Genomic DNA, 27,906 nt, shown 5'->3' on the forward strand with positions numbered 1-27,906 from the left:
TTATATTTGAAAAATCCAAACGAGTATTCGAATATTCGGTATAATTGTTTCACCCCTACCCAAAAGCCAGCGAGAATACACACAAACGCGTGGTTTCATGCGTACACGCGCCAGTTGTGAAGACAGCTTTACTGTTACACTGCCATCACAAAAAAACCCTTGAAGCATGTAGACAATGCTCGTGTCTACAGTTGCGCTCGGTGAAATCCGACCCAAAGTGCAAAGCTGGCTGGCAAAGCCCTGCAGCCCTGCAGATTACAGCACTGTAATTGTACATGTGTTCGTCAAGCAGCATTCATTCCATTTCCAGCGCGTCAAGGGCCGTGCAAGTTCAGGCCGCCGAATATGCACTCGGGGTCGGATTTCACAGAGCACAACTGTACATGCTGCATGCTTGATGTTGATACAGTGGTCCCTCTATAATCCGGCACCATTTGTGCCACGGAAATCTGCTGGATTAGGGAGGGTGCTGGATTAGCAAATCGGATTTACTGCTGCAATGTGCATGAAGAGTACATTTTGGCTACTGAAAATTGTGCTGGTTTATCGAGGGTGCTGGTTTATAAAGTGCTGGATTAGAGAGGGACGACTGTACAAGTTTCTGTACTGTTGCTGGACTTCTCTCCATGCAGCTTGTCAGTAGCATGAAGCTACCACCCGGTGCAACAGCAGGAACAGCAGCAGCAGGTGGGGATGATGACGGAGAAACCTCTGCCACTGCAGCCCCACCAAAGGCCAGGGTGGATCCTAAACAGAAGGCTGGTGCGCCCAGCCCAAAGAGCATCAAGTGCAAGAAAAGCAAAGACATGACGCCTCATGAGCGCGAGCGTCTCGAAGCAGTGCGCGCCAATGCCATTCAGCTCTATCGGCAGCATAAGAAGCAACAGCTCGAGCAGCGTGCATCTCATCGCTAGAAACACGTGTGGGCATGCTGCTTTCTTTCTCTCACGCTATATTGTACACTAACTGTTGGTAACACTAACAGGCTTATACATACACTGTAAATATTCTAGCCACGCTGGCTGGCCCTGCTCTTTGTCATTTTGTACAGATTTGCTTTTCATTTAGACCTTGTGTACATACTATGTACATACTACTATGTAGATTTCCGTGTAAATGTTCCTACGCAGGTAGTTAGCTGCCACCCGATCTGTACATGAAAATTAATTATTTATTTAGTCAATCAGTCTGTTTTTTCTCTCTCCCTCCCCTGTATGTAGCAACACAGCTGCCAACAGTAAGACTTCTTAACCTTGTATAGAGTTATACAGCAAATTCTGCTGCAATGTAACTCTTACTGGCGCAGTAACGTGCCAGATATACTATGCCACGGAACACAGCGTGACGAAGTGTACTTGTGATCAGGGAGTAGTAACATACTATATTACAGAGGATTAGCAAGACGAAATTCGCGTTCGCGTTCGCAAACATTAGAGAGGTTAAGTTTCACGTAAAAGTCTTACGTCCGTGAACTTTTACGTCAAAAAGTGAAAAAACTCACGAAAAATTTGACGTGTTTTACGTGAGTTGACTGTCCCGCACGTTAGTTCATGACGTGAGTTTTTGGAAGTTTCGCTTGGTTATCCCGACCGAATTTGTGTGAGTTTCCGGAATTTTATCGAGATTTATCAAGTTTGTTGGAAGATTTGCTATTTGTGCGAACTAAACCCGAATCCTGCCAGGCAAAAACGTGTAACTTAACCTCTCTATTTTTCAGTTAGCGAACTGGATTGCGAACTTTCACATTTTTCGTTCGGAAAAGTAGTCGGAACACGAATCGCGGATTCGTGTCAGGACAGTCATAAATTTACTACGCTATACTGTCTGCAGATTCTGCACACAATGGACGACGTGTCAACGTCATGTATTTGCGAAGTCTGTTTGCTAAATCTCATAACGCGAATTCCGTCACTGAGTTCGACTTTCCTTGGAGAGCGAACGCGAACGTGAATTTCGTCTTGCTAATCCTCCGTATTATCAGTTTACTTCTGCCTGCTTGTAAACCAGCCAGGGCAAACTCCAGTCCCTGGGTCTACAATGCGTGAGATATTATTATTAAATTTTGAATAGGGCAGTCCCACAGGCCTTGGGCCTTTTTACAGGGTACCCTATGAATTGTTGAATAGATGAACGATAATATTATGTTTGTTTGCAACATGTAGGTGACTGAACCTGAAATTTTCGAACTGTTCTTTTTGAGTTCCGTTTTCTTCAATAAGTGGGGTGCCATTCAAGCCCCTTTTTTACACTGAAACTCAGACGTATAACTACTACCAAGAGTACATAAACCGTTTATGTACTCTTGCTACTACTACTGTAGTACCAAGAGTATAATACCCCCCCCCCCCCCATATACTCTTGCTAGTACTGTCAAGAGTCCATAAACAAAACTGTTTATGCACTCTTGGTACCGTACATAATTATACCCGGTATAATGATGGATGTGTTCAGGAGTAGTGCTTGGAATATTCCCTGCGAAAACTATCTTTCACGTGCATCTCTTGTAGAACCTACGACTGAACTGGAACTGGGCAAATTGATTTTCTACGACCAAGGACAACCCAAACAAAATAAGTGAACATGCCACGGGGACATCAATTTTGAAATGGGAACCAGGAAGGGAGTAAAACACTTCTCCGATCATACCGTAACTCGATTGCACCCTAATTTTCAGTTTCAGTGTGTTCACTTCAGAACAAGCAAGTCACAACCCAATGAAGTGAAGTGCAAAAATATGCGACTTTAATATGTTCAGGGAAATGCGTTACTACCTGTACTACACCTGAAAGACGAGGAACAAGAAATTAGAAAGCTGTCGAAAGCAACCTCGCCATAATAATTATTGTGAAGCATTGAGGAGTCTTCTGGACTTTCTGTATTTCTGTTCTTCCACGTGTCATACAGTCATGATGCAGAACATTGATCCAGCGAGAATCATAGAAAAACTGATGACCAGACAGTACACATGGGTATGCAGTCATGTATCTGTACAATGCTAAGTAAAGTAGGAAACAGATAAGTCCTGCTGAAGTACATATTATACTCCAGCTGACGGACAGGGGGGGGGGGGGGGGGGTTAGAAAGCCACAGAAAGCTTGGGCACTGCTGGGAAGAAACAAAGCGACAAACAGTCCAGCGAGGGGTGTGCTAAAAGGGGCTTGCTAGCCGTCTGCCAGTGTATACGAAGGGGCTGCTTGCACCGACAATGCTTGTCAGAAGCACACAGTTGTTACACTAACTAGAATAGTGACACTAGACTTGCTGGTGCTACACCGTGCTCGAACGGCGGCAAGGTTATCATTTACCGGTACTAAAAAAAGAGAGAAAAGAAACGCAACACGTGACATAACATTAACACAACCGTATGCAACACTGCGGTCACGCACGTCCCAGGTGCAATGCCATGACAGACACCCACCCTCGGCAACCAAGGGCTGAAGCAGACTAAAGAACTGTCCGGGAGCTTCTCCACACACGATACGACACATGAACAGTGGTTTCCTGGCCAGGGAGGTTGTTCCCCACACTCATCACACAGGATACAGCGACCAAGGCCCGTCCAGCCATCCTGCAACTACTAGCCGAGTCCAATTCAAGTACGGAAAAAAACATGTTCACGAGTATCTCGCAGTCGCCCGGGGTCCTTACAGTTATCTTGTCCATGCACACGTGATATGGCAGATGAGAATGGAATGCAAAGAGGTGGATCTGGAATAATCTCTCTCAAAATACACACTCTTGATACGACTGCCCGATGGCCATCTCTCCTTGTCTTCCAGTCTCCTCAATTGCTGGCCTCCATGTGGTAGAATCTGCACTCGGGTCTCTGGCACCGACCTCGTTGATAGTCGCGGCAGATACGTACTGCCTTGTTGTCCACAGTAACATGGTCTATGGGAGAGCAATTAAAGAGGACAGCAGAGAAGAATATTAGTTGCTTTATACTCAAAATACCCTCACAGGACTTCAGCAAAAGTACAAGAGTGGATGAATACCATGCGTCAATGGCGCGAGGGCTTCAGTCACCCACACGCTTACATGACCACCGTCCCATTCCTTCCCAAATTAGTAATAAGAAAGGCTGCATCCGGCGACGTAGTCCCGCGATTGGCAGATACACAAGAGCCAGGATCTATTTCTGGATGCCACCGGACCCTGAGGTAGGTGCTTTAGAAAGCCATACGAGGTATGCTGACGGTTGAATCACATGGCCGCCTGTTACACCATTCAACAGCTTGCAAGGTTGATGAATTGACCCCAACTCACTTTAGCCTGGTCCGCACCACACAGCTCATTGCACACACACACACACACACACACACACACACACACACACACACACGCACGCACGCACGCACGCACACACCATGTACCATGTATACGCCCGTCGCAAGAGAAGCACGCAAATCTGCAAATGAACTCGATGAGCACCCACAGATTTTCTCTTTTAGCAACGATAGCAGACAAGATCTGAATGAGACAGATCAAGACTAGCACACCCATACACACATACACACACATACACACCCACCCACACACCATGACAACAAAGACCCCGGGTCAAATCAAGTAGTGCATACCTGCGGGATGCGCATATCTGCACGTTCTTCGCGTGCATTTGCCGGCTCGGAAGTCCATACAGAGCGGCAGTGTATCACCGGACTGCTGTTGAGATGATGATGCTGGCATTAATGATGCAATGCCGCCAACAGGCTACAAAGGTGAAGCACAGATAAAGTCCTGTTCATCTCAGCCCGGTGCATACCTGAAAATGAGTTAGTCAACTTCAAGATCTAAAACATGGCATCATCTGGGCGAATGGTGCCAGCAGCAGTAGCAGCAGTAGCAGCAGTGGCAGCGGTAGCAGCCGCAGTGGGGAAAGCAGTAGCAGCTTTGGCTTTAGCTACTGCAAGACAAGCTATCACTTGTGACTTTACAGACACACTCTCAGTATTCGATATAAAACAGTCCACACACACACACACACACACACACACACACACACACACACACACACACACACACACACACACACACACACACACACATCAAACTGCTGGAACCGCAGCACACTACATCTCCAAACACAACACAACTTGCAGAGCAGAATATTTCAATACAACGCGTCACAGTTACAGTCCCTTGTCCGCACCATGGTGTTCGGTACTGGGAATGGCAGAGTATTTTACTTCTTTTAAGTACACAAAAACAGCAACGACCCAGGAATGAATTTCCAGCAGTCTAAATGTCCGGAGAGAGCAACAGGGAATCTGCTGAGAACTACCCACAGTGCAACACAACACGTTCCAACACAACAGGATAAAGTAAAAACAGTACAACACACCACAACCACACACGCACATACACACCCACCCACACATGGAAAATGCACACCACCACCACCACCTCCGTATACACGGACGTCGCAAGAGAAGCAGGCAAATCTGCAAGTGCACAGGCTGTACATCAACTGATTTTCTCAGGATACCAAGCAACGAGAGTGTAGAAGACCCAAAGGAACCCAATCCGCACACCTGGCAAAGCCATGTCAATGAAAACTCCATACGCAGAGGGGCTACACAACACAGAGTGAACCGTGATCTAACAGCCAAGAGATGTATCGAAGCACAAAGTTCACTTTGCTGGTGCAACCTACATACCGTATTATCTCCATTATAACTTATAAGCCCTCGGCGTATATTTTCCAACCAGTCTGGACGCTGCGCTTATATTAGAGACTGGGCTTGTAATTTGTATCCATCTGGTGCATGCACATTGGTTGATATTTTTGTTATACCAGTAGCACAAGTGTTTCCCACCAGGTACCATGAATGGCAGTTTTGTACTTCCTGGTATACCGAGTCTGTACACAGGGGATCACGGACTTGCGCTACAATGTGTGTTTGTGATACTGTGTGACGTCAAACGTGCATGGACATGATCCATTTAATTCTCCATTATAAGCCCGGCACTTATATTGGAGACTGTGCTTGTATATCTTCGAAGCCCTCTTGGACTGCGCTTCTACAAGAGACTGGGCTTCTAATAGAGATAATACGGTAGACAGCACGCTGCTCTAACGGAAGCAGAAGACACCACCTTAAAAAAAAGCGGAATTGGAATTACTTTTACCAAGCAGCAGCAGCAGCCGTGACAACTGACAACTGAGGACTGTAGAGCCAAGCGACATACCAACAACAACAACAACAACAACTACACACACACACACAGACGCGGTACCAACACTATAAATCCACCGATGCAAACCTCAGGAACTACAGCTAGCGCTCTCCAAGCACGATAGGAAGACACGGCAGTACGCTGGGCGTATGAACACTACACTAACCAAGAGAACACGGAACACTGTACAGCACATCTGCAATCCTGGGTTTCGAGTGTCCTATGCTACCGTGCTAATCTTCAAAGTTCCTTCAACCTGCGAGTCTCCAGTTGGAAAGACATGGTTCAACGAGAGGCTTGAACACACCAGTTCAAATGGAACAGTGTCAACGGCCGCAGTTGAAAACAAGGCAGCACCACCAAATCGACAGCACAATACAACAACTACAGAGAAGACTTCAAGATGAGTTCAAATGCTAATAATGAAAACAGGACAAAGTAAACTCCCAACATTGAACATAGACCAGAACACCTCCGGCGCACACTTTGGGCTACACAGACACAACATACTAATTGTCACAAACACAAAACCTATCTCTTCTATTGCATGTTGCTCCTTACATGGGAGCTCGCGCTTTCCTGCCGACTTGAATTGCATCCAGAGCACACAGAAGTCCATTGACCCTTCCACTTGTTTGACCCGCCAGACAGCACCACTCCCTGCTCAATACACAGTGTTTCGAGGAAGTTGCCCCTCATCAGATGAGCTTGGATAGGATACACAATTTGTGCTCCCGTGCTAATAGCACTGTATCAAGTAGTGCTCTTCGAGCCAAAACATCACTAGGGATACCAACTTACAGCAGCAATCTGTACCCAGTGTAACAAGTACCTCGCAAACACCGGACAACAGCGCGAGTCAGTGTCGCTCGTGGAGGTGCAGAACGAGCGTGCGACAGAAGCGTTTGGAGATAACAACGTTGTGAATGGCCAACAGCCCTCAGTGCTTGTTCTGCACCTTCATGGGCGCCACTGACTAACGGTACGGTCTTGAGTTCGCTGGAAACGGAGCGCCACTGTAAGCTGGTATCCCTAAAGATGTTTTTCCTCGGGGAGCACTGCACAATGCTGTGCTCTCGGAGCACAGGCTTCATTAGCTTCCTCAAGCTCAACTGACGAGGCGTGAATTCCCCGAAAAGCTGTGTACTGAGCAGGGAGTGGTGCTTTTTGCAAGTTTGACAAGTGGAAAGCTCAATGGACTTCCCATGTGCTCAGAATGGCAGTTGTGAGTCAGTCAAGTGTCAATTCAAGTCGGCAGGAAAAGCGCGAGCTCCCACGTAGGGAGCAACACACAACGCCTCGATTATCGCCGAAGTCGTTACAACCTCTTCTTCGTACTAGGTATTTTTTCTATGCTTTGCAAATTAGTGAAAGCAAGCACAGCTTTAACAATTCCCCCTCCCCACCCATATACAACAAATGGCAGCAGGGTTAACTCTACAAAGCAAGCATGGGAGGGCAGAAGCGACATAACACCCATGGGTATTCCCAATTACAATCTAATTTAGCAGCATGGACCGGAATAGAGAGTAAATCCGACAGCAGACATGTATAGACAGACAGACGTGCAGGCAAGCTGGATATGTGTATACCTCAGGTACAAACGCAGCGGAAGCAGGGGCGCCGGCAGTTCCCGGTAACCAGCCAATCGGGTTGCTGGCCAGCGCGGCAGAAGCGGCTGCAGCTGCGGCAGCGGCGGTGGCATATTGCGAATATACATCAGTCTGTCCGCCAGCTAAGCCTTGCAGGACGGCTGCCACTAGAGATTGAAAACAGGCACAACACTGCATAAAGACCAGCACCACACCTTGCACAAAGTCAGCGACACACACTCCGGGGGGTGCATAGCAATGCAAAGGTTACAGTGACGCTGTGCGCCGCCAATAGTGCCGAAGAAATAATCCACCGCACACTACCTAGTCAGTAGGAACAAGTTACGCAAGCCAGAGCAACTTCGTGAACAACCCGGCTGATGCGAAAGAGCAGCACCTACGTAGTCGAGTGCCGCAAGCACGGAGCTAACGCAGGCAGCACAGCCGAGCAAGATGCCAGAAGAGATAAAGCAGAGTGCCGAATGCATCGAATTAAAAAGTTGTGAACAGCCCCCCCCCTACATACACCCAAGTTTCAAAAGACTACAATCACCAAAATGCAGAGTTTGGTCAGCCATTCCCATCAATGATTAGTATTGACTACCACCAGAAATCACTTGTTTGAAGCAAAGAGCGGGCATTATTAAAGCAGGCAATGTTTGCAACAAGAAATGCTTACATTTCAGAGATTGAGACCAATTTCCCACGTTATATGATTGCAATGGAAGTTATAGGGGAAGTGCATCGATTTTTCGAGTAGGGTCCAGAAGAAAGACAATTTGATATCGGTTCGAATGGCATATCTCTCGCTTTCATACGATAAGCCAAACTTGCCAAATCGCCAATTGTATGCTCACGTTGCCATAGCGACCAGCGGAGTGATGACGTACGAAAGGCTTAGCTCCTCCACAGAGAAGGTCGATCACTGCAGAAATTGGTCATTTTCAATTGTCTTATTGTATTCACGATGTGAAAGAAGTGCTGTGTTCAATGCTGTTAGTGCCGTGAACTATTTGTCGCCCTTCTCATGCATTTCCCTAGGCTGACTGTGCCTAGGAAATGGTTTCCTCCAGGACAAGATGCTTGGAATTCGCCGTGTCTCCTGAGACATTTTCAGCAAACTTTCAAACCTACGACATCAGTATTTCATTCGTCAATCTCCACCACCCGGCACCCGTCGTCTCACCTGGCTTCAGAAGATGTTACGAGAGATAGGAAAGTCGCCAGGAAGCATCACATTCATCTTCAGGAAGTGGAAAGAGCAAACGGCATGGTCCTTGGTTGGGGGAAATGCTGAACGTCTGATTTGTCCCAACCAAGATTTCAGCATTTTGTTCGTCACTATTTTCGCTTGTCTGCTGGTGTCTCCGCGCTCCAGCTTTCTCCTGTCGGTGTCACGTCCCAGTACACAACCGAGAGGACTACTAACAAACAGTTCACTGCACTTACAGCATCGAACACAGCCCTTCTTTCACTTCGTGAATACAATAAACCAATTGAAAATGACCAAATTCTGCAGTGATCGACCTTCTCTGTGGTGGAGCTAAGCCTTTCGTACGTCATCACTGCGCTGGTCGCTATGGCAACGTGAGTATACAATTGGCGATTTGGCAAGTTTGGCTTATCGTATGGAAGCGAGAGATATGCCATTCGAACCGATATCAAATGTCTTTCTTCTGGACCATACTCGAAAAATCGATGCACTTCCCCTTTAACGCGCACCTAGGGTTAGTAATCGAGCACATATGGCCCATTTTTACACGAGCTTTGCAAGAGACGAGATTTCAAGCGCCGAAAAACCATACTAAATTTTCAATTTGGGGTCAACCAAAATGATAATTAGCTGAGAAAGCCAGTGAAAGAGAGGAAGAAGGGAAAGAAGACAGATAGAGAGAGAAGCGGAGAGAGAGAGAGAGAGAGAGAGAGAGAGAGAGAGAGAGAGAGAGAGAGAGAGAGAGAGAGAGAGAGAGAGAGAGAGAGAGAGAGAGAGAGCGAGAGAGACACACACACACAGACAGAAACGGAGAGGGACCTACAAACATAGGTATGTGAGATCTGAAAATAGCTTTTCCCCGCAATGAATGCTCAGGAATTCTACGGCCAAAATGGCTTTCTCGCAACCAGCAATAAAAATCGTCAAGGGTCGTAGAAAAAGTGAAGTACTACAGGCGCATTTCCTGATCTGCCAGGAGCGACATTCCTGATAGCGTCACGGCGGCACATTGTATCCGGTGTGAACGGTCCAGTGCGGACGCCATTCCAAACACGACTAAGGAGGACTAGGCAGCCAGAGGTAGAAAACCGGCAACAAAGTGCCTAGCGTGGAGCTGAACATGAACCCCTATTCATCAGGCAACAGCAGACCACTGTGTTCAAAACAGGTCAGGGGAATTCCAAAGTAACTGCTACCAAGGCTGTTATCTCTCATGCGGGTCCTCACCCTGATCTGGGCACACACCTACAATGCAGTTCGCCTGTCTTTCACTTCCGGGCGACGGCGATGAAAGATGGCAAGACTTGGTTAACAGCTGTCGTTAGATTGGGATTCGGCCACTACCATCAGTTGTGCACGTAACTGCTACCAAGGCTGTTATCTCTCATGCGGGTCCTCACCCTGATCTTGGCGCACACCTACAATGCAGTTCGCCTGTCTTTCACTTCCGGGCGACGGCGATGAAAGATGGCAAGACTTGGCCAACAGCTGTCGTTAGATTGGGATTCGGCCACTACCATCAGTTGTGCACTCAGTACGTTGCTCACCCTCAAACAGTACAGCCAAAGTGCGTATACGGTCAATGAGTGGCGTAGACAAAAAAAACGTCGAGCGAAGCGAGCCTACCTACCAGAGGGTAAAACAGAAGGCAGGCGGAGTGCTTAAAAAAATCGAGCAGAGGGCCATCGGCACCAAAAATAACAGCGTAGGACAATCACAAGAGGCACGAGGTAGTGCTGCTGTCTAAGTAGAAAACTTGCTGGGACACAAAACTAAACTGTGTGCGATGCTCCCCGGCTGGAAGAAATCGGCTTGAACCGTTCGGTGTTTAAAAAAAAACATGCATTCATAATAATAACGTCAAGGTGGTGACCAACTTGTTCTCAAAGGGTAAGTAGCAGCCTTCGGCCTGTTGATCATTAAAGTAATTCCACCACCACCAAACGAGCTCTCTGGCCGACCTCACACACCGGCAACATGACTCCAAGTTGTAGATACTGACAAAAAGTTTTTTTCTCCATGCAGCAGCGCTACTTACAGTACCGTGTTGGAGCGCTATGTCGGAACTGTCACCCTGATTTTCAGTACATGTATACTACACGATTGTATTTCAGAGTGCTAGAATCTGTTGCGCAAGTATCAATGATGTCCTCATCGGAAACTGTCCCGCTGGCTTTTGGGCCGAATTGAGGATCAAAAACCCACTTTAAATCTCAAAAATCTGGGTTTTGGATCTGCTTCTCCTTACATTTTGCCATGGCATACCTGTCCCAATTTTGTAAAACCTGGCTGAATTTCTATTTCCCTGTTCTTGGACTTTTCTGGCCTCAAATGCGGCTAGGAGTAATTGCACGGGTCACACAATGCAGGATGTACTGTTGTTTTCACGATACCTACAACGATGTGCGGGAGACACCAAAAAGTTAGGGTGCCAGTTTCCAATGAATGGACTGTAAGCGCGGGATCGCGCTTCTTCATTTCATTCTATGTATAAAACCGTGCTTTCAAATTAATTCTAGCCATTCATTATTCTCAGCCTTCACTGATGAGACCTATAGTGGTCGAAACAGCGCTGCATGGAGGAAAAAAACTAGTTGTCAGTATTATGTTGCTGGTGTGTGAGGTCGGCCAGAGAGCGCGGTAGGTGGAGGTGGAATTACTTTATTGAAGGTGGTGAAATGGGAATGAAAGGTACAACGTAGACTAGGATAAACATGACAGGGAGGGACGAAAGGTAAACAGAGGGGCTGAAAAACCCCCACACACCTGCCGGGATTTCTTTAATAATTTGCTAAAGGGATATAAAGTAGATGTAGAATCTAGCGGCATCACTGTGCATGATGCATCAAGTTTAGGACAAGATCATTACTCTACCACAGCTAAGTTAGCTAGCAAAGTGCTATAGCACAGTATCTAGGCTAGAGGAACGGGTAGGGATACGGTACCCAGAAAACGAATTTCCTTAAAAAAAAGAAAAAAGAAGAAAAGGTATGAAACACATACTAACTCGAATAAGACAGATACGAAAATAACAGAGGTTGAAAGAAAGCACATCAGGTAACTCCACAATGTTGCTTTACCATGACAACAAACACGGTGCTGCACTGCACCTAAAAATCAGTAGACTAGGCACCATCCAGTATGATGGAAGGTAATGGTGATTGGAAAATGAACCCTTCATAACTATGTCATTGGGACAACCTGTTGGGTGTGTTGTGCGTGAATGTGACACTCCTCATGATCATGCATCCATGTACAGTCGAGGTCCTTGGGTTTTATAGTTGATAACTGATTGGAACAAAATTGAGGATGCAAGCAAAAATCTATTTACATGGGTCGTGTGCTTTGATGTAATATGACGTGAATTCATCTTCAGGGTATCACGTGGGCCCTGTCCAATGCAGGATGAACAAAAATCATCAGGTGTACTTCTAGTATACATTCATTTTCCCCATCTGCGCAGTGACTTGCTGGAATTCGTGAACTGGGCCGTTATACTGTGCGTACGGATTCACAGGGACTGGAGGCGGCATTTGCGCAGGAAATGGAAACGGGTACCTCACCATATTAGACCCGTATGGTTGTACATATGGTGGTGCTGAACCTCCATACGTTGGAGATGGCATGTATTGATAGCGGAGCTGATGAGCAGGCGCGTACGGCGGCTGAGTGGTACACATGTTTCCAACTTGAACTGTTTTTGGCAGTGGCATAAGCGGGTTAGCACTTGATGCGGAAGGTCCAGAGACGCTGTGTGATGGGTTAACGTTTGATGCAGACAAGTAGCTGACGTTTTCAGTTTTACCAGTTTCGGAAGGTATAGAGACGCCATCTCCACAGCTTTCCGCAGTATTCGGTTTTGTTGAGCTTGATGTGCTATCATCACTAGATTCATCAGCTTCAGTAGTCGAGTCAGCAGGTGTTACATTTTGGAGCCGGGCCTCTGGGCACTCTGTCTCCTGAGATGCAGACTCATCCTTACCGTCGCTTCGCACTTCTGCATTCAGTGCATCTGTGTTGACAGATGAATTCTGAAACATGCCAGGGGTTAAAGCCGTGGGAAGGTGCGCACCGTCGCTTCGCACTTCTGCATTCAGTGCATCTGTGTTGACAGATGTATTCTGAAACACGACAGGGGTTGGAGCCGTGGGAAGGTGCGCTGGAATGAACGGTGGAGGTACTGGAGCAACACCAACATATGGTCCAGGCATTGGACCAGGTGGAAAAGTGTGGTGCAACATTGGGGCCCCTTGATAAAACATTGGCTGATCACAATGTAACTCACTCATCATTTGTTGTTGTTGTTGCTGCTGCTGTTGCTGCTGTTGCTGACCACCAGCTGCCGCCGCTGCTGCTGCATACGCCGCATATGCTGCTGGGTCATATTGCGCCTGTGGTATTGATGCGAACTGTGTTTGGCCAACTGCGGCAGCAGCAGCGGCAGCGGCGGAAGCAGCCGGATGAGTGTATGGCATCGTAGGCCTGCGATAGTCATTCGATAGCTGCATCAAAACAAAAGATAAGAGGTCAGAGAGAAACACACACACACAAAGCACAAAGAAAAGCCAAACGATCACCGGCAAAGCCCAAGACAGTGTGGCAGCATGGCCAGCTGCAATACTGGCAGCAATAGCAGGAGCTGCTCAGCCATACTAAAACAAGTCTTAACAACAAGTACCACATCAGCGGGGGTAGAGCTAGGCCGTTTGCGCGCGTTGAGGAGTATTTGTTCCATGAGCTACACAAACCAAGCAGAAGGCAAGAGCACAGCGACACCAACTAGATTCATAACGGCCTCACTCTGCGTGGCCTCACTTTGTGCGGCCGGCCGCCGTCGCATGATCATTCCACACATACCGGTATTCTTAAATACACACCCACCCACACAACCGGCAGAGCTTACAGCATGTGCAGGAGAAGCGGAAAATGATACAGCATGCGCGCACACGCACACACACACACACACATGCGCACACAAACTACCACGCCACACACGCAGTATAATGACAGCAACTACACAACGGCTAACAACGCAAGCTACTGACAGCACATGCCGGAAGTTGGCAGAACGAGGAGAAGAGGACATGCAAGAGCACGTCTCCAGAGACAAACGGGGATGCATGAAGGCCCAGCGGAATGCAGGTCCAGAAGCAGAACGACCAGTCCAGCAGAAAATAAAACCAAAACGCATGCTAGCAAGGCTCACAGCAGCTACACGCTAGTTCTACATAGAGCAACACAACACAGGGTTCTTCATCAGCTTTGAGAATCGGTATACCAGGAATTCCGAGGCAGCAAGTTAAGTGAAGCTAAGGTCAATTTCGAGTTGAACTAGTACACGTATGGTTTCAACGCCAGGATGCTCCAAATTTCTTACAGGATCACAGCATTTTGACTGCTGCCCCTTATGCGTGCGAAACCTTGGCATGAGAATTCAGACTTGGACTTTGTTGTTTTGAACCAGCTAAATAATGTTCTAACGGGCTTACAATGAGTCGACTGTAAATGTTACAACCGTTCACAAAGCCAGTCAACCTACGGTGATGACAAGCAGCACACACACACATCACGCAACATACAAGTACATACCATGGCGGATGAGCCGGCTGCTGAGCCTGGAGCTTGCTGCTGCTTGACGCGGTGCTGGAGATGCGGCAGTGGGTGGAAATAGCGGCACTTCTCGCGAGAGCACCGGCCCTTCATGAAGTCCATGCATACTGTGACGGTGTAGTCACGCGAGTCCATCTGGATGTGCTCCGGAGGATGAGCATACCGACACTGATCGTCTGTCCGCTGGCACGACTTCCTGATGTATTCCCGACATACCTGGTGAGATGAGAGGATAGCACAGAGGTGAGATGAAAACATTAGTCCATCAAGCTTGACACGATGCAGCCTTATGGATGAGTGCAGACTGGTTAAGTGCACGTAGGCAGATTAGCAGAGCAAATGATTAGCGACGCGCATGCTCAGTTTAGCCAGACTACTCGTACGCACCAGCAAAGGCAGGGCATTGACAGTGGCAGCATGCACCTCCAGAATGTGGCAAACATGGGCCATGACAGGGCACGATGACAACAACGCAAACAACAAACAATGGTGGAAACAGTAGTCGGTGAATGACTGTCACACTCTTCTGTAGTGCACACTCGAAGTACGATGAGCATTGAGTGCAATATGCATGCTTACCTCCAGCCGGTCAGATTTATCCTGGCGACCCATGAGTTGTGCTGCTTCCTAGAGAATCCAAGAATCCAAGCAACACAATGCAACAGAAAAGAAGTGAGTCAGCCGTGCAGAGAGGAACAAGTTGAAGTTACACACCCAAGAAATAAAACACAGCACTCGAGTTGTAGACATTCTTCCCCACCGATTTAGTCCTTATCCTCCCGCTCACCCAAATTAGCACGGATATCCGATTATCTGTACATGCTTTTCGACTGCACATCGTGTTTGCGAGATCCGTGGCTTTCCAGCTGAGGAAAGAAAGTGATATGTTGCTGTTCTAAAAGTTTATCAAGACGTGCACGATTCCTTCCCTACATTGATGGATGCCCATGTTCCTTATTGAACGCGGTCGAACACGGTTCCGTACGCATCCCGTACCGATGCGCACAATGAGCGCAGCATCCCTAGTACAGTGCAGTGCAGGCCCATGGCAAAAGGTGTGTTAGTACAGTGCAGGCCCATGGCAAAGGGTGTGTGACCACTGTTCAACCAGCCAAGGCTACAGGGTAACAGGGTGCACTTGTCTTTGAGTCCAACTGCGAAGTCCTTTGGCTTCCAGGTCAGCACCCTGCGATATTTGTTTGTTATACACATGGTCTACCGTGCAAGGTGATGGTCAACACATATCTTTGGTGAGGCATAGGACATATATATCTTGAATTACCCCATCTCAGACAAGCACTGCTCCGTGTCAGAGAAATTCAAACCAGGACGTACACTGCACTAAAACTGTTTTTTTTTTCTCTATCAAAAAGCATTTTTAGTACTCCCTGGTTAAAACCGTATCATGGCCGACTATATTGCAGCAAATACAATTTACTCGGCGCTCCATCACCACGCAGCATGAACACTCGCACCAGGAGACGGTGCCAACTCTGGTTTCAGGAGGCCAGGCTTCTTCGACGCCTGCAGCAGATACAGCAGCGCAATAGTTATTTGCTGCATGCTCCCCGCCACGGTCCCGCAAAACCTGGAGCTTCTCACCGGTGGCGAGTACTCCAGTTTCCTGGTGTACGCTAGCAAATGAACGACTTCTTTAGGCAAACACTCCGGGGTCTCGTTGTCACCCACTGTAGGACAGGAGTCATGGTAAAAGTTCGCACAAGGTTGAGAACGTCGAACAACAACCCAGCAAACAAAGTCAAAAGCACAGTAGCTGGTGAACAGACTGTCTACACCATGCACCAGTCACCATGTGTATGCACTGCATGCACTGCACTGGCACAGATGACTGGTACAAGATCGCGTGCGGGACTGTGTTTGACCACGTTCGATTGGGAATAACGGCTGAACGCTTTGTCTGTAATTTTCTTTCTGTATCATAGCCTCCTTGGACCAAGACTATTCGATTCAGCATCCAGACTACTGGTTTTGGGAGTTTCACGTTCATCTGTGCTTCTCCAAGAATGAAGTGATGCTTTCAGCGAAATTGATGGTGGGCATGGGAGACTACTGAACCCCTGGAAAGATCCTGGATACGGCCCTGAACACGCAGTCCCCAACAACGGTACTCTATGTCTGAGGTAAACACAGAACTGCATGTCAGTGTCTGCTCTAGGATTTCAAACCAATCGGGCAACCGGGTCGGAGCCAGGGTCGGAGCCAAGGTCAGGGCCAGGTCCGTTCAAGTGCAGCTACTACATGTACATCAGGGAGTCGTAAATTTTAAGACTCCCTGATGTATACTGTAAGACATGTATATATAACGAGGAAGCAAATCTAACGTTTTAACGGATGACATTTCTTCGTTATAATAAGATCCGTTGAGGCCGTACTGCTTCATATATGCTGTGTGTGGATATGGCAGAATACTGCAAGATCGTTAACATATCTTCTCGTTAACTTATGAATTTTGGACAATCGTTAAATTTGCGACTCGTTATAATAACATGTCTTACAGTAATGCATTTCCAACTGGTCACAGGTGACCTGGTGTTCTTTTTCCAAACAGGTTCAAGTACCTCCCCCCCCCCCCCCCCCCCCCAACTGGGTCATTGACCCGGCTCTGAAGTAGACACTGCATGTATGGTATATCCCAGGTACTTTACACTGAAGTTAGCTGTACAAGTAGTATCCAATGGAGTACATATCAGGAGGGGGGGGGGGGGGAAGAAAAAGAGATTAAAGTCTTAACTCAGAGCATTGCATTAAATTTACTGGCCACCTGTGAAAAGGCCAGGAGTTGAGCAACTACGTAACAAGCTTTCAACCTTTCAAGCAGACTGAGGAAAAAAAGAACAGGCATAATTATGACTCACAAAAGAGAGCTCTGACGATGCTGAACCAGACGAGAAGCTACCACCGGTGGTAACAAGCTGTGTCACAATGTGCTCAGGTGGATGATAAAACCTACAGTTTTCACGACGGCAGCGCTTCTGCAGGAAACAACGCATGTACACAAAGCAAGGACGGTGTTGGATTGTATACGTACCATGCGAATAAAAAAGTGAGTAAAATAAGCACTGCACAAAAAGTCGGAAATCGCAGGCTGGTTTCTCAATTATTTGACAAAGCGTTCTCAGAGATACACAATCCTCTTTGCTCTCCACTGTCATTGATTTACACCCAACATTTCCCAGGTTCAAACAGACCGTACCAGTACTGAGTACAACGGTCACAAGTTTTACGAAAGGAGGTCCAGACCACAAGAAGAAAACAGCAATTAATTTGAGGAACACAAACACGCGCGCGCAAGCAAGCACACCCGGCCATTCGTAGAAATTGACAAAGTAACAAAATAGAGGCTCAGGGTATACAATTGAGAACAAATTCAGGTAGAACAACAGTAGGTATACGAGAGAAGAAGAAACTGATGTTAACACTGTACTTACTTTCAAGAAATCAAAGCAAGCAGTCACAGTTCCACCAAAAGACTCCAGAGAAGCTGGGGGATGAGCAAATTTACACTCAGAGTCACTGCGACTGCACCTTCCACGACTGAACTGCCTACACACTTCCAAGCGCAACCAGCTACTGTCTTTACTAGTACCAGCCATGACCAGTTTGCGGAGTTCAAAGAATGATTACAAAGGAAAAAAATTGATCAACGAAGCCCACGTAAGCTCAGGTCAAGAACTCGCACAGTCACTCCTCACCGCAGGCTCACAGCCACTTTCCCAAATCACGCAACTAGCGTGCGCAACGCTACACCTAGTACCTCCTAGAAAGGCTAGGCAGTAGGCTAGATCGGCCTAGATCCTGCAGGCTTGCAGCGGAGCGCTTGCACAGGAAGCAGCGGTGGAAGCACGTGGACCTCGTTTGGAGGGAGAAAGTGCAAGAACATTCTTGAATGCCAGTACAGCGAGATCGATGCCCTGGCCTACAAAAGTCTGCATGCACTACATGTCATGTATACACACACACACAAGCGTGATGTCGTTGCAACACCAGAGTCATATTGGGCGATATGCAGTGACACATCGCCAGGCTCGCCGCATGCACATTATGTACATGCACGTACCATCATCCGAGGGTCCGAACCTGGGTTTTCCCAACATGGTCGCAAGACCGGGACTCTGCCAACCGGGTTATGGTTGTAGCTACTTGTACTGTACTGTCTGTAGTCTGTAGTCAGGAACACTATACGTCCTCGCCTGTCAAAATCGAAAAACATGTACTGTAAACTATACTATTACTACCAAGCAAGGCTTCTTTATTATACGTATCATATTATGTAGATCTACGCAGTCACGCAGCGATCGCACACGCACACGCACAAGTACATGTGCACCCGTAGATCTATGCGTAGACCTCTTGTTCTTCAAGTTTCAAGAAGTAAAGACAATGAAACCACAAATGGCACAATGAAACTACTGTACTGTAGTATGATGATGCAACACAGCAACACCGGCTACTACTAAGTACTAGTACGGGTTTGGCTTTCTTTGCTGGCTATGGACCTTCAATTCATGGTCCAGACCATCACTGCATCAGTCACTGGTTATTGAATATTGTTGTCGCAGCATGCTAGCAGCGCGGAGCTCAGTACGACAGTAGCATAGACAGTAGACAGTAGCAGACTAGACTAGGCTAGCTTGTTTGTTTCCGACCAGTTTATGGTTGCAGTCAGCAACACTGACAGAGTCTTTTCTCAACACACAGTGTGTCCTCCGACTCCCTGCTGTTATCCTCAAACATGTAATCACTGTGTAACCGTACCGTGTTCAGCACTATCGAGCAAGGCTTGCACGTCATCAGTTGACACCAATAGTGCAGTGTCAATGCCAGTAAAAATGGCTATTATTTGACTCTGAGTCCACAAAGGACGAAGCATCAAACATGTATGCTGTTGACATGTCCGCAGATTGAACAACGGTTTCAAAATTAGAGTCAATTTACACAAGAGAAAGTAACTTTACTTAGTTATGCTTGCTTTGCAGCCCCTACTCTCCCTGCTGTTTTGTCATTGTATACTCTGTTGTCTTCTCCCCTTCTGACGAGTAGGTTGTGTACTTAGTAAAAAAAGAAAAAAAAAAAGAAAAAAATTCAGTCATGTATGTACATGTACCTGTACAATGCATACAATCATTATGCACATGACTTGCATCGTATACATACATGTACCGGTATAAGTAATGTTAGTTACCGGTAGTTATACCGTAATGTCGCGTGCATTAGCCGGGGCTTATATGCCTATAAGCCGGTGATGGAGTCAGGCTTGTACACAAGACAGGCTTATACACGAGACAGGCTTATATGACAAGCACCACTCAATGACCAGGCTTTCTTGCCGTTTCCATCGCCTCACCATACTCTCGTCGATGCTGTGCTTTCTAGAAGCAGCAGTGACAGAAGTCGATTTTGCAGCTTTCACTACCGCCAGCTTGAATGTCGCTGAGTATTTTTTCCGAAGTCCTTTTGTTTTCGGCATTTCGACAAGCAGACTTGGTTGAGATGAGTTCTATCTACGGGTAGACTGCAACAAACACAAGTGAAAAGTTCGAGGAGCGCCGAAACAACTTCAAACAAGCAACTTGCCAAGGGACAAGACGGAAAATGCCATGGGAAAGGTAAGTTTGAAGCTTGAAGAGTGCTGCATGGCCGTCGAGCGCAGCTGGTGTTGATTTCCGCATCTTCCCACGTTTTCCGCGTGTGCAAGTGTACGGTACCATGCAAACATGAACATGTAAAAGGCGCGCTCACCAGTCTTGCGTAGTAGCCCGGCTTACGCACGCGACACGTGGCGCGTCTCGTGTACTGGCCCGGCTTATGCATGCGACAGGCTTGTACGCGAAAAGCTGTTGCAGATTTCATGCTTCTACACGAGACAGGCTTATGCACAAATCCGGCTTATGCACGCGACATTACGGTAATGACGTACATGTAGTACACTTTGAAGTCTTCACGAAGCTAGCTTCTACTTTCTAGCGCTACTAGTAGATAACTACAATGTAAACCAATGTAAATTGGGTCACTGAACCTCCGTCTTACGTGATCATTGACGCCTTTGACGGTGAACTAACGTGTCAAGAACCCCTGGCCTGGCCCGGCCCGGCCGGCCTGCCGTGTTACGTGTAGAGGAGTACCCATTTACTAGTACATCACTCACACAGTATGGTACAGACATATTATATTAATTATTATAATATTATTATGTAAAGACTGACTTGTCACTGCATGACACTATGTACTAGTGAGTAGTGTAGTGTAGTGTGTACCATGGTGTACCGTAAATCTCTCCTGTGACTGTCACTCTGTCACTACAACACTTGTCAGCAAACACATCACCATGATCACTGCACGCCGGTGCTGTGCAGTACAGTATGGCACTTATTAGTTATACTATCAGTCACGTACAATAGTCAATAGTCATTGTAGTTAGATAGCAGAAGCAGCAGTTCCTGCTCCATACCAGGATACCGGTATGTTGCAACCCTGAGTGAGACTCCTACCATTCATGCCGAAAGAAGGAGGCCGAGGAGTGATGTAATTGGCAGGCATCGAGCCACACTTAACTACTTGGAACCAGGGAGTCGTCAAACAGTTTGACGCCTCCCTGCTTGGAACCACGTGCTACTGACGCAAACAGGTCCATGAACTAGGCACGCTGCACAAGCCAGCGCAGGTTGCTCAAGTCGACGTCAGCACATTGCGACATGGTAGTTTTTATTTTGCAATTCCGGCATTGAATCAATGGGCACTGAGTCTCTACTGCCGTACTCACTCGCCTCTTTGTCATTCTCAAATCATGGCCCATCTACTCTAACTGAAGTGAAGAGTACTGTCCCTACAATGTCTAACTGTGACCCAACATGACTTACACAATCCAGATGAATGGGAAGTTATAATTATGGCATAAGGTTATCAGGTTATGAGTCAAGGATAATGCTAAGGCATTAATTTGTTCAAGGCCGGGCTTCTGGTTTATTAGCAAAAACATATCTAGCTACCACACGGTTGAGCATCATTCAATTGTTTGCTCTCGTGCTACCGCTACTATGATTTGTGACACTGACAAACAATACACGTTGTAGGCTTTCCATATGAGCAGCAGGTAGAGGTTAGCATTGCCAGGTTGAGTCATTTTTGTGACTGAAATGACACTGGACAACAAGACAAAGGGGAGTCTAGTACTGGCGATGTGCCGATGTGGTTGGCGAGGCTCATCCGACCGGAGGTCTCGGAATCATGGTCGTAAGCGATGATTCCGAGACCTCGCCAACCACATGGGCACATCGCCCCTACTCCCCTTCGTTTTGTTGTTGTCAAGTGTAATTTCAGTTGTCCTCTTCCCCTGATTATTAGTAGGGCTGTTTGCTAGTAAAAAAAATTGTCACTACGTACAGATCACCGTTGACTAGCGACCAGCCTGGACCACTTCGCCAGGCGCTAGGCATGGACGAGTCACTGTCTTTCATTGTACGGTGCAAACCTCTAACTAAGGACCACCTGCCACTAAAGACCGCATCTCTGGCCCCAATGGGTGGTCGTTAGTCACAGGTTTCACTGTGCTATACCAAAAGTACATAATTATTATAATAAACTGTATACTGTGCTCTTGGGTAGCATTGATCCATGCTGAATCTTCTGGGCTTGCATACAGCATGTTGTAGAATACCGGTAGTACATGTACATGTACATGAAAAGCTTGAAAAGCATGCATGCTTGGTATGCACCGGTAGTACAGCACGGGTAGGCTACAGTACAGAGGCATGCATGCTTCGCTACCGCCACTGCTAGCTATCAAACCAAATTAAAAAGGCGGGAAAATGCATCGCACCGATATTTTCATGAGCCACCATTCTGCCAGCAACAAACGATACTGTAGTGAAAGTTATACCACATCGCATACTGTATTGCCAGGAAGATACTTCACACTATCGTGTAGATCTGCAATGTACTATGTCCCCCACCCCTTACATGTACATCATTGTACATCATGACTGCATCACCACACTGTGACAGTGAAGGCAATTCTACGTTTTCTGTACCAGGACTTGGGAGAAGAATTTCGTATAGCAAGCCAATTACAGCAGCAAATCTGAGTTAAAAACATCCCACCGGGATTACGTACATGTACTTGTATGTACAGGTCAGTTTTAGGGCCAAAAAATCATTTTAGGAGAAAGGCAGGCGTTGAGATAGTTTCAGAAATATAGACGAAGCAAAAATATGTGCATTTAATTTATGTACAGCAAATCAGGGATTTCGGATTTCCAGACGCGCAATTTCCGCACAACATCAAGGCAAATTCTTCGTAGCGGCAGAATCAAGTCTGGGGAGTTGTCTGAATAGAACAGATGGATGGCGGCAATGGAAGCAAACCCAGTCAGGTGAGCCGTGTGCTTGGTATCGGTTTAGGCTAGCAGAGTTAAAAGTCGCGCAGGCACTGTCTGAGACACGGTGCGCACACAGTGCAAGGACTGAACAAGATAGCATGTTTACTGGCATGCAATAAAGGGCTGCTTCGAGGAGCATAGCTCAGCAATATTAAAAAATAAAATTTGGCTGAACAAACACATACACATACGCATGCACGCACGCGCGCACACACACACACACACACACACACACACACACACACACACACACACACACACACACACTGACTTGCCAAAGATCAGAACCATGCCATGGTGACGCAGTAGGTATACCCAGATGACGCCGTACTGCAGTGTGGACATCACCCGATCACGGCTAGTACCCTGTCCAGCTGCGCATGTAGCTGGATACATTAGAGTATGCCGCACTGGCGGCGCGGCGAGCTCCGTCCGTGTCCGGGATGAGGTTGGGCTGAGCAACAGCACGACCTATGAACACACACATCGCACGCAAACGCATGCACAAACGTACACACGCACACACACACACACACACATATACATGTACACACACGTGCACATGCACGTACGCACACACACAAGCACGAACACACACACACACACGAACACACACACACACGAACACACACACACACACGAACACACACACACACACACACGAATACACACACACACACACGAACACACATGCACAAACACACACACACACGAACACACACACACAGACACACACACACGTACACACACAAATGCACACACAATCACAGTTACAATACACCAACCCATGCAAGGCAATACTAATACATGTACACCGGTATGCTTCTAACTACGCACACAGTAGCACGGACGGGTAGGTTTGCAACCCATGCATGCTACCGTATTTCCTCGATTAAACAATGGACCATGCTCGAATAATAGACCATGCTCAAATAGTAGACCCTCCTAGAGGCCTCACGGAAAAATAGTAGACCATGCCCGAATAAGAGACCCGGTCTCTTATTTGATTAATCGCTCTGCGCATGCGCACTAAGAAAGCACGTGGTGGATCAAAAAGGACGCGATTTTAGGTTGCGAAACTACAATTTTTGTAGTGGCTAGTGCTTTCTTTCATTATTTGAGCACGGTCCACTATTATTTTCATCGGCACATTGCTGGAAATGGTGGATTTTTAACACGTCACAATATAGAACTTCTATATTATGACGTGTTAAAAATCCACCATTTCCAGCGATGTGCCGATGAAAATATAGTGGACCGTGCTCAAATAATGGACCATGCCCAAATAAGAGACCGGGGTCCAACCCTCTTCAAAAAACAAAAGACCGGGTCTATTAATCGAGGAAATACGGTATAATATTATTATACTAGTATAAAACCGGATTTCATTCTTTTGAGAATGGCTTAGGGCTAGGTTGGAACAGGTTCTTGTTTTGTTTCGCATGTCATTATTTTTCTTCTCTCACACACACACACACACCTCAGACCTCAGACATGCCCATCGCGGAAGCGATGATGGCGAACAGCTATGTTAGACATAGCAACTTGTGCTAGGATTACACCATTCAACAGCTCGCAAGGCTGATGAATTGACCGCCACTATTTTTAGCCTGGTATCCACCACACAGCTGTTTGAAGTGACTTTTTCTGGCCAGTGAATCCCTATTTTTCATTTTTCCATTTTTTCTTTTTTTTCTTTTTTTCTACACACACACACCACACCACATACTCCGGCATACACTGGCTGTTGGTAACCATCCAGGAGAATGAAAGAAAAGTCAGGAAGAGTCCGAGAAAGAGAGGAAAGACCATAATCGTCGGGAATTGAACCCGCAACCTCTCGATTGGAAATCGACTGCACGTACCACTGCACCATATGGGACACACACACACACACACACACACACACACACACACACACACACACACACGCACACACGCACACACACACACACACACACACACACACGCACGCATGCACGCATACACAAACGCACACACACACACACGCACACACACTCTCTTTCTCTCTCTCTCCCTCTCTCTCTCTCCCTTTTTCCGCACACAAACACAACCAGGCTAGAGAACTGACCTGATGATGCCTTCTCAATGAACAGTTTCTCCTGTGGACTGAGCTTTAGCAGCGTGTCCAGCACAGGTATCAGGTCCTTCTGTCCCTTGCCATCCGAGCTCAAGAACTGCACAGACACGCCCAGACACGCAAACAGACATACACAGACACGCACAGACACACAGACACACACACACAGACACAGACACACAGACACACACACACACACACACACACACACACACACACACACACACACACACAAGCACACACACACACAAACACACACCTCAGACCTCAGACATGCCCATCGCGGAAGCGATGATAGCGAACAGCTATGTTAGACATAGCAACTTGTGCTGGGATTACACCATTCAACAGCTTGCAAGGCTGATGAATTGACCGCCACTATTTTTAGCCTGGTATCCACCACATGCACACAGCTGTTTGAAGTGACTTTTTCTGGCCAGCGAATCCCTATTTTTTCATTTTTCAACACACACTTGGACTTGTACTTGCTCACTGCCAAAACTGGTCACGTGGGTCTCCCCGGGAGAGGGGAGAGAGACTCAAAAGGAATCTTGGAAAGATGACTCAATTGGCCATTGAACCACCCAGCGGCCGACACCCCCTGAAATCCCCAAACTAGGGTGGACTTGAAATGATCCCACTTATGGGCTCACCACACCTCAGTAAGTGGGTGAGGACAAGGTGCAGAAAAAGGATTGACGGCATCAGGGTATCCGTCCCGGGATCCAACTGCAGTTACCCCTGCCCCCAGTGAAGGTAATACTTGCTACTAGTGTGGGTGGCTAAATCAGAGTGGATCTGATATAAGCTTCACTAGCACCATTGATTACACAAGAGTTAATCTAGCCAGAAGCAGTCCATGGTTAACAGGTATGTATACTTCAAATAGAAAGTATATGAACCCTGAAACCAACAAAGGTGGTAGATACAACAATACACCTTCAAGCAGCCGAGCCCGTTGGCAACAGGCCCAACACTGTCTGGCATAAGTGTACCCACCAACCGAACTAGCTGGCACCGGCAACACACACACACACACACACACACACACACACACACACACACACACACACACACACACACACACACACACACACACACACACACACACACACACACACACACACACACACACACATACCCAGAACCATGCAGCTCAATACCTGGTCATAACAAACATGGCAACTGGAGCAGACTGAGATGGCTTTGCAGTGTGGAGAGCATTAAACTCAGGCTGGTCCTAGTCCTTTGAGAACTAGTGATCCATAAAGAGGCTTTTTTACAATGTTGAGGCTGTTAGCAATTTTTGCATGGTGCAAAGAGCCCCAGCCTTGCGGGCTGTGGAGCAGATACGTCTAGCACCAGTACTGTATGTAGTGGAGCTGATAATGTACTACCCACATCAAGTGCGGAGAGAGTGAATGGTCGGAAAGCAAAGGCGCAGAGCCCGACGGAAAGTCTCCTTGCGCTCGCTGTCCAGTGCGACTGTTGACACGGTGGAGGTGCAAAGGAGGTCGTCAACCAGCAGTTTGATTGCTGCCTGGGTGGAACCATTAGTGCACATCAGAGCGTCCGACAACTCCACCTCGTACTGCGTGTCACAAAAGAGGTCATGGGTTAATCCATCCTCACACGTATTCGAAGAGTAAACTTTGTAGTCTCTCATCTGATACCAGCTTGATGAAATCACGATATGGCAACAAGAACTGAATTTTATAATGTAAATACAACCTTCCTCCTCCACTCCATTGCGATCTTCAGTGTTCGTTCCATTATGATTATTCTTTGTAATGACATGTATCGTATCTATCAAGAACTGACCTTTGTGACGTGTGTGAGCATGACCAGTTACCGGGACCCGGGTAACTGGTCGTGCTCGCACACGTCACACAGGCCAGTTCTTGATCTGATGAAGCACTAAAGAGCAGAAACTAGTTAGATGAAAATGAATTTTATAACATAGAACTGTCTGTTTGAAGAAAGTGTGTTGTGTCGGGATTTCCTAAACCCAAAACTGTAGTCAACACGGTACGGGAAATTGTTTTGGAAGAGCGCCGGCCGTTATTCTTGTTTGGAGTTTGCAGGCAGGTAAGCGTTTTTCGAGCTCCTAGCCTTTCCTTCTTTCGACATCCCAGCCGGCATCAGGTCGGACTGGAGGTAAGTAAGTAGAACCTGTAATAGATCGTCAGTGTACAATGTAACAGCCTAGGAGTAGCATCTCCGTGCAGTCGTATCTGGCCGCAAGTCCACTGTTTTCTCCATTACTGCCGGTGTCCGTCAGGGAAGTATCTCGGGGCCTACCCTGGTCCTATTGTATGTGAACGACTGTGACACTACTCTCCGAGAGGGAGCAGACCTCGCTGTCTACGCAGATGACACCACAATGCATCAGCATCTCGCCGTTGACCAAACAGCAACAGGAAACTAGTCGTTACACCTTGCCTATATTCAAGCAGCTTCGCACCAAAGGCGCTAGCTAGGTGCACTCTACCTTTCGATGAAATTCTAATGGACGGAAACCAGTCTCGGATGAGGATATTCAGCGTAAGCTAAGGTGAAATAACTCTGCATAGGAAGCCACGGGATCTCCTAGACGTCAACGAACACCACCATGTAAATTAACTGCACGTTGAGCAATATGCCCGAGCACAAATAACTCCTGCAGCATTCTAAGTAAGCATGCTGAAACAATACAATTAGTTCAGTCAAAATCGGTCGATATTGTCTGCTTGACGGAAACATGGCTCAATCCCAGTATACCGGATGCGGCGATTGCTATGCCAGGTTACAGGTTGTATCGTTTTGACCGAGCCA

At 47.1% G+C, this 27,906-nt stretch overlaps 3 protein-coding genes across 9 annotated transcripts in view; 1 reads left to right on the forward strand and 2 right to left on the reverse strand.

The window, feature by feature from the left end:
• LOC135809634 (uncharacterized) overlaps positions 1-1,340 on the forward strand; it is a 5,972-nt gene extending 4,632 nt beyond the window's left edge. Inside the window, exon 6 of the mRNA XM_065323023.1 lies at positions 633-1,340. Coding sequence (XP_065179095.1) covers positions 633-914 — 282 coding nt within the window. The 3' untranslated portion in view covers positions 915-1,340. The remainder of the gene's footprint in view (positions 1-632) is intronic.
• Positions 1,341-2,720: 1,380 nt separating this feature from the next.
• Positions 2,721-18,481, reverse strand: LOC135809635 (muscleblind-like protein 1). 6 transcript variants are annotated; one of them, XM_065323029.1, is made up of 10 exons: positions 18,045-18,479; positions 17,472-17,588; positions 15,175-15,222; positions 14,575-14,811; positions 13,664-13,723; positions 13,441-13,487; positions 13,271-13,326; positions 7,773-7,939; positions 4,581-4,713; positions 2,721-3,891 (listed from the first exon to the last, which is right to left on the reverse strand). In XM_065323029.1, the coding sequence occupies exons 1-10, from the start codon at positions 18,207-18,209 to the stop codon at positions 3,785-3,787; spliced, it is 1,137 nt and encodes a 378-aa protein (XP_065179101.1). In that variant the 5' UTR covers positions 18,210-18,479; the 3' UTR covers positions 2,721-3,784. The 6 variants fall into 6 exon arrangements, with proteins under 6 accessions (XP_065179101.1, XP_065179100.1, XP_065179098.1 ...); XM_065323028.1 differs by having other exon boundaries at positions 13,271-13,487; XM_065323026.1 differs by lacking the exons at positions 2,721-3,891; positions 4,581-4,713; positions 7,773-7,939 and having other exon boundaries at positions 11,631-13,326; positions 18,045-18,481.
• A 4,141-nt stretch (positions 18,482-22,622) lies between these two features.
• LOC135809636 (GRIP and coiled-coil domain-containing protein 2-like) overlaps positions 22,623-27,906 on the reverse strand; it is a 40,983-nt gene continuing 35,699 nt past the window's right edge. For both annotated transcript variants that reach the window (XM_065323032.1, XM_065323031.1), the window contains exons 32-33: positions 25,084-25,189; positions 22,623-23,462 (exon numbers count right to left, since the gene is read on the reverse strand). In XM_065323032.1, coding sequence (XP_065179104.1) covers positions 23,350-23,462; positions 25,084-25,189 — 219 coding nt within the window. In that variant the 3' untranslated portion in view covers positions 22,623-23,349. The remainder of the gene's footprint in view (positions 23,463-25,083; positions 25,190-27,906) is intronic.

Source organism: Sycon ciliatum, chromosome 2, assembly GCF_964019385.1.
Source record: "Sycon ciliatum chromosome 2, ocSycCili1.1, whole genome shotgun sequence".
NCBI lineage: Eukaryota > Metazoa > Porifera > Calcarea > Leucosolenida > Sycettidae > Sycon > Sycon ciliatum.

Bases quoted from the DNA above. Each gene is read 5' to 3' on its own strand.
- LOC135809635 (XM_065323024.1), bottom strand. From the start codon at position 18,209: ATGGCTGGTACTAGTAAAGACAGTAGCTGGTTGCGCTTGGAAGTGTGT. The intron at 15,223-17,471 runs GTGAGTCATAAT...TGGATTCTCTAG, and splicing joins CATCGTCAGAGCTCTCTTTT to GAAGCAGCACAACTCATGGG. The intron at 14,812-15,174 runs GTAAGCATGCAT...TCATCTCACCAG, and splicing joins ATAAATCTGACCGGCTGGAG to GTATGTCGGGAATACATCAG.